General features: G+C 42.0%; 1 protein-coding gene across 3 annotated transcripts in view; it reads left to right on the forward strand.

Moving 5' to 3' along the window:
• The first annotated feature begins 3,409 nt into the window (after positions 1-3,409).
• The window catches only part of LOC127568052 (alpha-actinin-2-like), a 78,768-nt gene continuing 68,430 nt past the window's right edge, over positions 3,410-13,747 (forward strand). For all 3 annotated transcript variants that reach the window (XM_052011310.1, XM_052011311.1, XM_052011312.1), the window contains exon 1: positions 3,410-3,768. In XM_052011310.1, coding sequence (XP_051867270.1) covers positions 3,559-3,768 — 210 coding nt within the window. In that variant the 5' untranslated portion in view covers positions 3,410-3,558. The remainder of the gene's footprint in view (positions 3,769-13,747) is intronic.

The raw sequence follows: 13,747 nt of genomic DNA on the forward strand, positions 1-13,747 counted from the left end.
ACAGATGCTATATGAATATTCTTAGCATTTCCTGCTTTTATTTCAGATTTCCAGCATCAGCAGTGTCTTATGTTTTTTTGTGTACTTATTATTTTCAGACACAGTCAGAAACTATGACTGAATTTGGATCATGGTTTCTCCAAGCAAGGGACCTGTGTAGGGTGCACTTACCCCTCAGATCTCTTTTAAAACTCCTTCCTCTCACCCGAAACCTATCCCCTCTTAAATCCTTAATTTAAGAATGCACACATGTCAGTTCAATCTGCTCCTCCAGAAGTAGAATTTAAATTCTCACAAATACTGCTGCTCCAAACAAGTATTAGGAAAGATATTTAAGTTTCAGTATCTGAGTTTTCCAAGCACTAATTTCACATCTATGGGTATTACAGTCAGGCTGTGATCGTCCCTTCATATCAGGTATTAGTATTTGTCACAATCCCTTATTTTACACTGTTCCTCTTCCACATTACCTCATTATGATCTTGCACCTTATTGCCTTCTTGCACTGCACTTTCTCTGTAACTGTAACACTTTATTCTGCACTGTTACTGTTTTACCTTGTACTGCCTCAATGCACTGTGCAATGAATTGATCTGTATGAACGGTATGCAAGACAAGTTTTTCACTGTACCTTGGCACATGTGACGATAATAAACCAATTTACAATTAGAGGATGAGGCATTCATTCTTCTATCAAGCTCTTTTGCACTAATATCCTTGTTTTACTCTGCTATATAAAAAGAAGATAAGTTGCTTTTCGATAAATTGTATATTATAGCAGCCAAACCAGTAACCAAGCCTGGCCCCAACTGCAGCTCTAACACCATAAGATCATAAGACATAGGAGGAGAATTAGGCCATTTGGCCCATCGAGTCTGCTCTGCCATTCAATCATGGCTGATTTATTTTTCCCTCTCAACCCCATTCTCCCACCTTCTCCCAGTAACCTTTGCTGCCCTTACTAATCAAGAACCTATCAATCTCCGCTTTAAATATACCCAATAACTTGGCCTCCACAGCTGTCTGTGGCAACAAATTCCACAGATTCACCATCCTCTGGCTAAAGAAATTCCTCCTCATCTAAAGGGATGACCTTCTATTCTGAGGCTGTGCCCTCTGGTCCTAGACTCCCCTATTAATGAAAACATCTCCTCCACGTTCACTCTATCCAGGCCTCTCAATATTCAATGAGATCCCCCCTCATCCTACCAAGCTCCAGTGAGTAAAGGCCCAGAGCCATCAAACACTCCTCATTCCTGGGATCATTCTTGTTAACCTCCTCTAGACCCTCTCCAATGCCAGCAGATCCTTCCTTAGATATGGGGTCCAAAACTGCTGAAAATACCCCAAATGTGGTCTGACAAATGCCTTATAAAGCCTCATTACATCCTTGTGTTTATATTCTAGTCCTCGCGAAATAAATGCTAACATTGCATTTGCCTTCCTTACTACCGACTCAACCTGCAAGTTAACCTATAGGGAATGCTGCACTGGGACTCCCAAATCCCCTTGCTCCTCTGATTTTTGAATTCACTCCCCACTTAGAAGTAGTCTACACCTTTATTCCTTCTACCAAAGTGCATGACCATACACTCCCCTACGCTGTATTCCATCTGCCACTTCTTTGCCCATTCTCCCAACCTGTCCAAGTCCTTCTGCAGACCCCTGCTTCCTCAACATGACCTGCCCCTCCACCTATCTTTGTATCATCCACAAACTTGGCCACAAAGCCATCAATTCCATCATCCAGATCATTAACGTATAACGTGAAAAGTAGCAGACCCAACACCAACCGCTGCAAAATACCGCTAGGCACTGACAGCCAACCAGAAAAGGCCCCCTTTATTCTCACTCTTTGCCTTCTGCCAGTCAGCCAATCTTCTATCCATGCTAGTACCTTTCCTGTGATACCATGGGCTCCTATCTTGAGAAGTTGATGGCTGAGCCACCTTTTGAATCGATGCAGTCCTTCTGGTGAAGGTTTGGATCGGGAGTCGCAGGATTTGGACCCAGACCCGGTGGAGGATCAGTGATATAGTTTCCAAATCAGGATGGTGTGGGACTTGGAGGGGAACCTGCAGGTGGTGGTGTTCCCATGCACCTGTTGCCCGTCCCTCTTGGTGGTATAGCAGCTCAGGAGGCATCCTTATGTGCAGCACCTTGTCAAAGGGCTCTGAAAATCCAAGTGAAAAACATTCACTGACTCTCCTTTGTCTATCCTGCCTGTTACTTCCTCAAAGAATTCCAACAGATTTGTCAGGCAAGCTCTCCCGTTAAGGAAACCATGCTGACTTTGGCCTATTTTATCATGTGCTTCCAAGTACCCCGAAACCTCATCCTTAATAACAGACTCTAACATCTTACCAACCACTGAAGTCAGGCTAACTGGCTAGCGGTTAGCGTAACACTTTACAGCACCAGCGACCCGGGTTCAATTCTGGCCACTGTCTGGAAGGAGTTTGTATGTTGTCCCTGTGTGTGCGTGGGTTTCCTCCGGGTGCTCCGGTTTCCTCCCACATTCCAAAGACGTACGGGTTAGGAAGTTGTGGGCATGCTATGTTGGTGCCGGAAGCATAGCGACACTTGTGGGCTGTTGCCAGAACACTCTACGCAAAAGATGCATTTCACTGTGTTTCGATGTACACGTGACTAATAAAGAGATCTTATCTTATAATTTCCTGTCTTTTGCCTCCCTCCCTTCTTAAATAGTGGAGTGGCATTTGCGATTTTCCAGTCCTCCGGAACCATTCCTGGCTCTAGTGATTTGTGAAAGATCACTACTAATGCCTCCACAATCTCTTCAGCCACCTCTGAAGAGCTACCTACTACTTCCACTGCACTCTGTGCTGGTCAAAATCATGCTCTCATGTCATTGGGCTGGGACGAAATGGTGTGGGACTTGGAGGGGAACCTGCAGGTGGTGGTGTTCCCCTGCACCTGTTGCCTGTCTCTCTTGGTGGTAGAGGTCATGCGTTTGAGAGGCGGTGTCAGACTGCCGTCAGGGCAGAAGGAATGAATGTTTAGGGTGGTGTATTGGTTGAGACATATTAAGATAAACAGTCAGCGTTGTTTCAGTACCAATGTTTCAGTCTCGTTAAACCTCACCACACTTTAATTCTGCAGATATTTACTCCCATTCCCAATTTTAAAAAATGCATTGCTGAGTGTGGGAGCAGTGCAGCGCTCTGGGATAACGGAGATGGTGCAAATTAATCAAACTCTTGCCACAAGTCCAAAGGGCTGCTTTCCTTCCCCCTACGGCAGGGACAGCTCCAGATGCAGCGCCGGCTCTCCGTGTCCTCCGCACCGATGCATCCTCCGCCTCCGGGAGCGCGCATGTGTTCTGGCCGCGCAACCGCCCCCCCCACGTGACCATGCCTATTAGAGCGGGGCGGCGGGTGCGCGCACTCTGGGCTGCTGCTTGCTCCGGCCGGGGGTGGAGGGTGAAGGTGTGCAGGGGAATCAACAGCGAGGCAAAGCTAACCTGCGGCCAGGGCGTGTGAATATTCAGAAGGGTTCCGATTTGTGCTCGTGTGCGAGCAGGAGAGTTAAAGCATCATGATGTCCCATGTAGAAAACCGCACCATGACCCATGTAGAAAATCGCAGGGTGACCCAGGTAGAAAGCCGCACGACGACCCAGGTAGAAGAAACCTTGCAGTACAATCACCACAACTATGAATACGAGCTGGAGGACTACATGATGCAAGAGGAGGACTGGGATAGAGACCTTCTCCTGGACCCCGCCTGGGAACAGCAGCAGAGAAAGGTTGGGGAGCTTTTGTATTTTTTTTTGTTCACAAGCAATGTGAAGTGCCTGTAGCGCTGTTACTGCGAATAAATATTAAACAACGCTGGGGGTGGTTGCCTGGAGTCTTGCTTTAAGTCCCACTTCAAAAGACTTGATCTCAAAAATGCAGGTTAACTGTCAAGTTGAAGTTCATTGTTATAGGCATGCATGCAAACACGGTATAAATGACATGAAAATTACGGTTTTTTGCAGCAAATGCAGTGTTGAGGGAATGCTGCACTGTTGGAGGTTCAGCCTTTGGGGTGTGTGTATAAACAGAAAGAAATCTATTCTATTCTTGTGAAGAACAAGAGTGATCCTGATCAAGTTGATATCCTCCAATCTACACCACAAATGGATTATCTGGTCATCATCAGAATGCTGTTTGGTTGAGTTTGTTAGGCTTTTACATTTCCCATATTATGGTAGTGTGTACACTTCAAAGCAGTGTTGGTTGTGTTGTATGTAAGAGTGCTGTATGTGAAAGTCCATCTATTCGGGTCTCTCATGAACACCTTTATGTAAACAAAAACCCAAAGCAAACCAAATTAAAATCAATTATTACAGTCTGCACAATACAACTGCTCATTAATGTGAAGCAATCTTCTGAAAAATATATAATTAAATGTATAATGTAAAGAGCAATATTTAATTAATATTCATGGTCTTGCTCCTTTTTTCTGTCAGGCATGAGATGTGCTGAGAGTTATAACAGCTGATGATATCTTCTTTTAAAATAGATGCAACAACTAATAATAACTGCAGTCCCTTCTGTATTATCATCTAATCCATTGTATTAAACTAGAATTATTATTAAACTAGAATTATATGAAGCAATTGTTCCCTCATATTTAGTTAATATTGATGTAAATCATGTCAAACGCCATTCTTTAAATCTTAACTCACACTTTCTACTTTAATCGCTTAAAAATAAGTGCTATCTTTGTAAACCTGTAGTGGCTCAGTATCTTGGAACGGATTGAATATAACCACTCCTACCCTCCCGTCACCCCATTCCCAATTTTATAAATCCCTCCATGGCTGGATTTCAATCCATGAGTGGACCCAGAAAGGATAGAACAGAGTATTTTCCTGATGGTTTTAAAAAAAAAGAACTGGAAGTAATGCAGAAACGGGAGACTGCAGATGCTGGCAATCTGGAGCAACACCCAGAGAGCACTGGAGGAGCTCAGCGGGTCAGGCAGCATCTGTGGAGGGAAATGAATAGTTGATGTTTTGGGTGGAGACACTTCATCTTGACCGCTCCATAGATGCTGCTTGACCTGCTGAGTTCCTCTCGCACCTTTGAGTGTTGCTCTGAAAGGTTGATAATGCCCTAGGGCAGTGGGAAGCCTCTCCCTTACTGGTCAGATCCACTGTTAAGGGATGTCATCTACGCTTCCTGAACTCGAATACTTGAAAGGGATCTGGTGGAATGAAAAGTAGTAGACTTGCTTTAGATTAACAAATCACTTCACATATCCGGAATCTTTTGGTTTTGAGTGGTGGATAGATCCCAAAAATGATAGAAGATTCCACTTCTTGTGCTATTTATCACTTGAAGATCTGATCAATAGTATAATGGAACATAATGTTATTTTATTTCTTTTTAAATTAACTAGTGGAACATTTGGACAGCATCTATTAAAAAGGAGAGAGTTTTGTCATTTGTCGTATGTAGCACCATATACACATTCTACTCCACTTCTGAAAATCAGTTTCATTGAAGTTGCTTAAATCAAATGTAAAAAATACAAAATATAACCACAAACAAAGTCCTGAAGAAGGGTCCTGACCCAAAATGTTGACTCTGTTTTTCTCCACAGATGCTGCCTGGCCTGCTGAGTTCTGCCAGCATCTTGTTGTGTTTTCATCCAGATTCCAGCACCTGCAGTCCTTTGTTTCTCAAACAAAATCTTTACTTCAGTCCCCAACCTAGTTTACTTCACCCTGTACTATCTTTCTGTATTCATTCTCCCTGATGATCCAAAATAAGTGGAAACAGGAAAATACACCTGAATTATGGGTACAGAATTTCTTCAGGTGTGTCACTGTGTGCTTGTATTTCAGCATGAGATGTGGAATTATGTTAATATGTTCAGTAAGTTTTTTCTTCCCACCTGACTTTCATGTCTGGGTTCTGGTGAAAAGTATTCCATGAGAAAGAGAATTCAGAGCAAGACCACTTTGCCTGTGGCAGGTCTTTGAAAGGTTGTCACATTTAACACTCTTTTGCCGTATTCCTGTATGTTCCCTTTTGAAAGTTACTATTGATTACCCTTCATGTTGATATATTCTGTATCTCAAAAATTGCTTCACAATTTTTTTCTAATCTTAATTCCTTTGTCATTCATCATGTCAGTGCCCTCTTGTTGCCGATCTTCCTACCAATGGAAACTGTTTCCCCTCGAATTCCACCCAAACCCTCATGATTAGTCTTGATTTGTTGCTGCCTGGCTCTATTCCGTACATTTTAAGTAACAGATTCCAAATGGTGAAGGGAAAAAAGGGTAATTCACCTCAGAGGGAGGAAAAGCCAGCTGTAGTGATAATTATAGAGGGCCCTTAGTTTGGAAACCATGCACAGAGACCTAAATCGAAAGGATTTATAAAGTAACATAAATCACTGATGCAGTCATAGATCCGTGCCCATCTCAAGTTCCTGTCAGGCTCTGTACTGCTCAGTAGAGCTAAATGACCTTGCACCAGTTGTTGTTTGGATCCTGATTGTTTGGAGAGGAGCAGGGGAATTAATGAGTCATTAGTAATGAATAATGGGCATTCACAAAGTACCTTGGTTGTAACAAAATTAAATAGAAGAATATTACAAGGTGATAACTCTTTTGATTTGCCACAGAACTGAAGGTGCACACATCATGAAGTACATTTTAGAGAGAACTATTAATACTCATGAAATTAAATGTACATAGAACAGTACAGCACACTGCGGGCCCTTCAGCCCATGATGTTGTGCTGACCTATTATAAACACCTACTCCCTGATCAATCTCACCCTTCCCTCCTAGCAGCCCATAACCCTCCATTTTTCTTGCATGTGCCCATCGAAGAGTCTTTTAAATGCCCTATTGTATTAGCCTTTACCACTACCCTGGGCAGTGCATTCCAGGCACCCACCGCTCTCTGTATAAAACAAACCTTAAACTTTCCTCCTGACTTTAAACTCATGTCCTTTGGTATTGGCCATTTCCATCCTGGGGAAAAGGTGCTGGCTATCCACTCCATATCTTACCCTCGTAAGTTTATACACCTCTATCAAGTCGTCTCTCATCCTGTGTCGCTTCAAAGAGAAAGGACCTAGCTTACTCAACCTTTTCTCACAAGACATGTTCTGTAATCCAGGCAGTATCCTGGTAAATCTCCTTTGCACCCCCTCTAAATGTCTTCATGTGAGAACAGTAATATTCCAGCACCTATTCTGAAGAACTGGTGAAAGTAATTTGTTTGCTCAGATTTCTATCCATTGTTTTGGCTTTGGTATTTGAGTAACATTTAGAAATCAGCATTCCTGATTATGAGCTTAACATCAGAAAGGATCTATCAAGAATTTTCTGGCCTAGTGGAAAAAAATGTTCTGCCTGTTAATTTTGGGTGACTTCAAAATTTGCTATGGCACCAAGTTAGCAGAATGCAATTAATGCAGAGATAGCTCGAGACTGGAGTTAGGGTAATGTGAATAAGTTTGCAGAATGTGTACACAATTGATAAATTAACTTCAGTATTAAATTTATAGGATTTGGTTTCATTCAGAAGAATTGGGCCATGTGCTTTTGGGAAAATGACCTAAATAGTGTAGTGATATCATGTAGGTTAGAGTTGAGCAGCATGGAAGCAGGCCCTTCAGCCCATCTCATCTAAACTGACCAAGTTGTCCCATTTGCCTGCGTTTAGCCCATATCCCTCGAACCTTTCCTATACATATACCTGTCCATATTTCTTCTAAATGTTGTAATTGTAGCTGTCTCTAGAGCTTCCTCTAGCAGCTTGTGCTATATGCTCACCACCCTCTGTATGGCGAAGAAGTTGCCCCTCAGGTCCCCTTTAAATCTTTCCCCTCTCACCTTAAGCCTATGCCCTCTAGTTTTAGACTTCCCTATTCTGGGAGGGAAAAAGACTAATATCATTCACCTTGTCTATGCCCCTCATGATTTTCTATATCTCTTTAAGGTCACCCCTCAGCCTCCTATGTGCCAGGGGAAAAAATGTCCCAGCCTTTCCTTGTAACTCGAGCTTTTCAGTCCTGGTAACGTCCTCATAATTTTTTTCTGCTTTCCAGCTTAAAGATACCCTTCTGATAGCTGGGCAACCAGAACTGCAAATGATATTCCAAATTAGTAATGCTTTTCTTAAACAAAAACTTGAGCTGAACACTGGGTTCATTTCCATGGGAGTGCAATAGAAAGGTAGAGGAGCTGTTTGCTTGTGGAACCTCGCTTATTCCTTAGAGTGCTGTGAGCAATACTGATAGATGTATTATAATAAAAAAAAAGGGATACAGAGTTATTGGAGAAGATGTGACTAATATCTCACGGAAGATTACCAGAACTGAAAGGTTATAGCTATTAGAAAAAAAATAAAATGAGCAGGGGATAAAATAAGGAAGACCTGATGAAAATGTTCAATATTTTGAAAGGGTTTGAAACAGATGATGTTTGTACTTTGGGTGAGACCAGAATTAGGGGTCAAAGATGTAATCATTAATAAGTTCAGTAAGTAAGCTAGAAGAAATTTCTGTACCTAGAGTGGTTAGACGGTGGAACTTGCTGCTGCAGTAACCTAGGCAGAAAATAAAGACACATTCAAGGCAAAGCTTAATAAGCATGAGAGAGAGGAAGATTTGGAAGGCTTTGTAAATGGCATTAAATGGATGGGAAGAGGCCTCTCTAACACTGATATGGAACAAGGCTTAAAGAAACTTGACTTCAGTATAATGGATGGTCACTGTTCTGTTGTATGTAGAGTTGGAAGAGGTGTGTGGGTGAATGAGAGCTGGGGCCAAGTCTTTGGTAGACGAAGCAGAAGAGTTCAGCAGAACTGCACGATCGAAGTAGTGAGATAAGCACTTGGCTAGAAGCAGGATAGTATGCAGTTTGAAGCAAGAACTATGGCACCTTTCAGAAAGTGGATGTCATTCATTAGCCCAGCATTTAAAGTCCATCCCTAATTGCCCTCGAAGGTGGTGGTAAACCTCCTCTCGAACCACTGCGGTCCTTTTCTTAAAGATATTTCCACAATGCTGTTGGCTACTGTGTTCCAGGATTCAGACCCCTGAATCGGGAGGTGTTCTCACTGCACCTGCTGGTCCTTATCCTTGTCGGTACTAGAGGTTATGGGTTTGGGAGGTGTTATTAGAATTGCCTAGGTGAGTAGCTGCACTGCATTTTGTAGGTAGTGTATGCTGCAGCCACAGGGTGCCTGTGGTGGAAGGAGTGAATGTTTAGGTAGTGGATAGATGCCACTCAGGGTACTGTTTTGTTCTGGATAGGTTTTTAGTATTACTGGACCTGCAGTTTTCTATGCAATGGGTGGTATTCCATCACATTCCTGACTAGTAGATAATGGTTAGGTATTGCAGTGTTAGGAGGTGAGTCACTTGCCCCAGGATACCCAACCTCCAGCTCTCTCTGTTTTAATCACCATATTTAAAGGGCTGCTGAAGTTGTTTCTGATCAATGGTCACCTATTGGATGGTAATGATTTATTGAAGCAGTGGTTCGGCAGTTAATGCTTCTGCTTCACAACTTCAGGGGTATGGATTAGATTCTGACCTTGTGTGCAGTGGAATTTATGCATTCTCCCCATGGGTTTTCACTGGGTGCTCTTGTTTCCTCTCTTATCCCAAGGACAAACTGATGGGTTGATTGGCTACTGAAAATGACCCCTTGGTGTAGGTAAGCGACAAAAGAGAGTTTATGGTTGTGTGAGAGAATGAGTTGCAGGGAAATGGAAGTGATCGGGTTGTCGATGTGGCAATAGCTGTGCTGACATCTGTGTTCCATCCCTAATTGACAACTGAGGAGGCAGTTGAGAGTCAATCGCATTGGTGGGGCTTGAGTCACCTATAGGTCTGACCAGGGGAGGATCACAGACTTCCTTTCTCGTAGTTGGTCACCATTACTGAGACTAACTTTTTCATCTTTCTAGGTTTTAATTAAGGTCTTGAACACCTGCCATAGTAGAAATTGAACTTGTGCCTCTGGATCAGTGGTGCATACCTCAAGCTGCTAGTCCAGTAACTCGTGGTGTTACTGTATCCCCTTGTTCTCATCAATGCTTCCCACTCTAGTAGGTGGTACCTTTTGGATGAGACATTAAATTGAGACCTCGCCTGCCACCAGCGTGTTCTTGGAAGGGATTTTGGAAGATCCCCTTGCACAATTAGGGATAACATTTACCTGCTGACAGTCCATCATTTAACCAACCAATGTCAGTATGTTTCTTAAAAAATGATCTTTGTTTTTGTGGGAGTTTGCTGCATCCCAATTGGGAGCCATTTGCCCTACCATCCAGCACTGACTATGTTTTAAGGTACTTGCCTCTAAAGTAGTTGGTGACGTCTGTATTGGGAAAGGCACAATATAAATTATTTCCTTGACACAGACTCCAGCACCTCAACCATCCATGTGCAAAGAGTGTAAACCATTTCCATGATGATTAGTGTGGATTAGAAATTTATCATTTACTGTGTCAAAAACACCTGCTTTTAAAGACAGGTGTTCAGTGAGCAGCTGATGCCTCATTCAGGTGCTGTTTTTACTTAATTACCTACAAAAGAGTTGGGTTTCATCTTGTGCCATCTGCAGTAACAGGCATTTGGTGTATCTTGCCTTGTAAAGGTGCAATATATACTTAATCCATATTAATTAGAAAGATTTATTGAAGCATTGAAAATGAATAGTTCATTTGTAACTATGGTGGAATCTCATTACCTTCAATAGTTTATGTAATATTGAATATTACTAAATTTGTATAAATTGTCCAGTCTCTTGCACATTTCAGAAATGAATCTAGTGAACCTCCTCTACATTGCCTCCAAGCAACTATATTATTCATGGGATATTTGGAGCTCAGTGGAAGGAGAGGCACCATTGGCCACATTCTGAGAAAAGGCAATTACTGCCAGCAGGTAAATGTTTTCTCTAATTGTGCGAGGGGATCTTCCAAACTGCAAAAATTCTTTAAAAGATAGAATGATCTGTCTTGACCACTTCTGTAAATAACATAGGTTTCCTTCTCTTTGTCTCATCTAAGTGGATTAGTTTGGATTTGCTGTGGTTGTGAGTGGTACAGACACAATTATCCAATTTGACCTCAGGGTTAAGCATCTGTTACTCTTTATGGCTCCTTGTGATTTACTAGTTGTCTGTCACGTCCCTGTGCATCTAGTAACGCACTTAACGTAATACATGCATTGTTAAAATGTATGACATCCCAAGGATGTCATAAAACTCAGCACAAGTGGAAAATAAAAACACAAAATTGTGAAATACTCTGCAGGTCGGGCAGTATCTATAGAGAGAAATAGTTAATTTTTTTGGGGTTGATAACCTTTCATCAGAATGAGGAAAAGTTAGAAATCAAATGTTGTATTTTCCCTCTTTCCTTTAACCTCATTTATCTCTTTTACTTCTAAGCAGGTTGCTCAAACAGATCAATTGCAATTGTCTGCTGCACCTTCCCTCAACTGGCACCACCGCATTTAGTCTGCCTTAAGGTCTTCACCCTGTTGCAGATGTTCACTTTATTCTGTCCTACCCTTCCCCTTTTCTGCAACTTAAAACATGTTTGATATCTAACCTTCCTTGTTCCATTGATGGGTCATTGGCCTGAAATGTTAATTCTCCTCTCTCCACAGAAGTTTCCCGACCTACTGAGTATTTACAGCATTTTGTTTTTATTTCAGATTTCCAGCATCTGTAGCTTTATGCCTTGGTGTAAATGAGAGTTTGTTTCTTTGTAATCCTTCATAAATGGAATAGAATGTAGTTTGCCAACTCAGTTGGCCAATAAGTTGGGAGTGGGGCAGGTGACTGTACAGCAAACTATATTAATTTACTCAGAAAACAATCAACATCAAGAGCAGAGGAAACAGAATACAACAACACAGAAGCACAAGCCCATTTAGCCCTCCAGCCTCCTCTGCCTTTAAAAAGATAATGGCTGATCTTCTACCTCAGCAGCACTTTCCTTTCCGAACCCATTTCCCTCCATTTCTTTAATATTAAACTTCTGCCTATTCCTGTCTTGAACATACTCAGCAATTGATTCCCACGTGCAGAGAATTCCAAAGATTCACTACCCTCTGAGTGATGAAGTTTCTTCTCACTCCAGTACTAACTGGTTGACTTAGTTTGGGACTGTGACTCCTGGTTCTAGATAGGCCAGCCAGGGGAAAAGTCAACTTCACATCTGTTAAGACCTGTTAGAATTCTGTACATTTCGCTATTATCATTTATTCTCCTAATGGGAGTGACAAACCCATCATCCCTAGGTTTAATCTGGTCAACGTTTAGTCACACTCCCTCTATCACAAATGTGTCCTTCCAAGCAAGTTGTTCTTTGATTCAGTCTGTTTATAGCAAAACAGCCAACAATGAAGTTACACAATTGTCTCCACTGTCACCGTATGGTGTTGTCACTGTCTTCAGAAAGTGTGCATACCCAACATATCCTGGATTACTCTTTGTCATTGTGGCCAGACTTTTACCCTGAAACATTAAAGTGTGCCCATGATGTATTGGTTCAGCCTTCACCCAGTTCTCCCACCAGGTGGGAAATGGAAATACCATACTCTGATCAGGTAGGTTGCAACCAAAGGATATTCTGGAGTAGGGCAACAAGCACTCTGCAGTTGCCTAAACTGGAAGAGATTCGTTCCCAGTGTGTTACAGAAGCAGTTTTGAGGGTTGAATGAGTTACCAGCTACCTGATGTTGAGCCTCCCTGTTTGTATTAACACTCAGCACTGTACTCCAGCGAGCAGTGAGCAGAGATGTAACCTGAGTAACTGCTTTTAATATCAAACATCAGCAATTTCTCTTTCCCCCACCCCACAGTTCCTCCAGCAGATTGTTGCTCCGGATTCCAGCATCTGCAGTCTCTTGTCTCCTGCTTTTAAAGTCTAGTTTGTGGGTGAGTGGGGGTTGGAGAAATGGATCCATACTGTTCCTCAAAAAAAATTCTGCTTTAAATTCCCCAGTGCAGCTGACATATTTAATCATAGCTGCAGCTTTTCTATGTATTCTGGCATCCAAAATAGGAACTGAATCTGTTTTCCAGTAATGCAGGGAGGAAATATTGCAAAATTGCAATCTGCTAGGCTGGAATTTAGAGCTTGTGCCTCAAAGCTTTGTAAGTAATGCAAGCTGAAGTACTGACTGTACATGTCACCACCTATAACGTTGTAATCTGGATGACTGCATTCTGTAACCATTGTGTTACTTTATAACTGGATGAAAGAATGTTCTGCTGTTTTCCTCGAAGTGCAACTGTTGGCATTGTTGGCGGAGTGCCCCTTGACTCCATACAAATCCTTGACATTTAATAACGAGAGTTGGTTGATAATTTTAGGAACAATGGTCATGCCTTATTTTTAAAAAGCCTAGTGTTGACATTGTTGTACAGATGCAGATTCAAGTTGTATGGATGGATCAATCCCTTTTAATAAATGTACAAGCAGTTCCATTTTCATGGATAATTTGATGGATATTTTTAGTACACTTCAATGAACTGTGATGGAATCTCAGATACTGTATCATGAGGTGCTGGGGAGTACAATCAGCCTGATGTCAGGTTTAGAGCAATGCCAGACTGAGGGTCGAATTTTTACTGTACCTGGGAGACCAAAGCTGTCTGGAAGCCTGAAGTAAATGTGAATTATTTGTGCTAATAAAAGTTAACCATCAAAATACAGACTGCCAGTATAAAAATTATGAAGTTGCA

Source organism: Pristis pectinata, chromosome 3 (assembly GCF_009764475.1).
Source record: "Pristis pectinata isolate sPriPec2 chromosome 3, sPriPec2.1.pri, whole genome shotgun sequence".
NCBI classification, from domain to species: Eukaryota; Metazoa; Chordata; class Chondrichthyes; order Rhinopristiformes; family Pristidae; genus Pristis; species Pristis pectinata.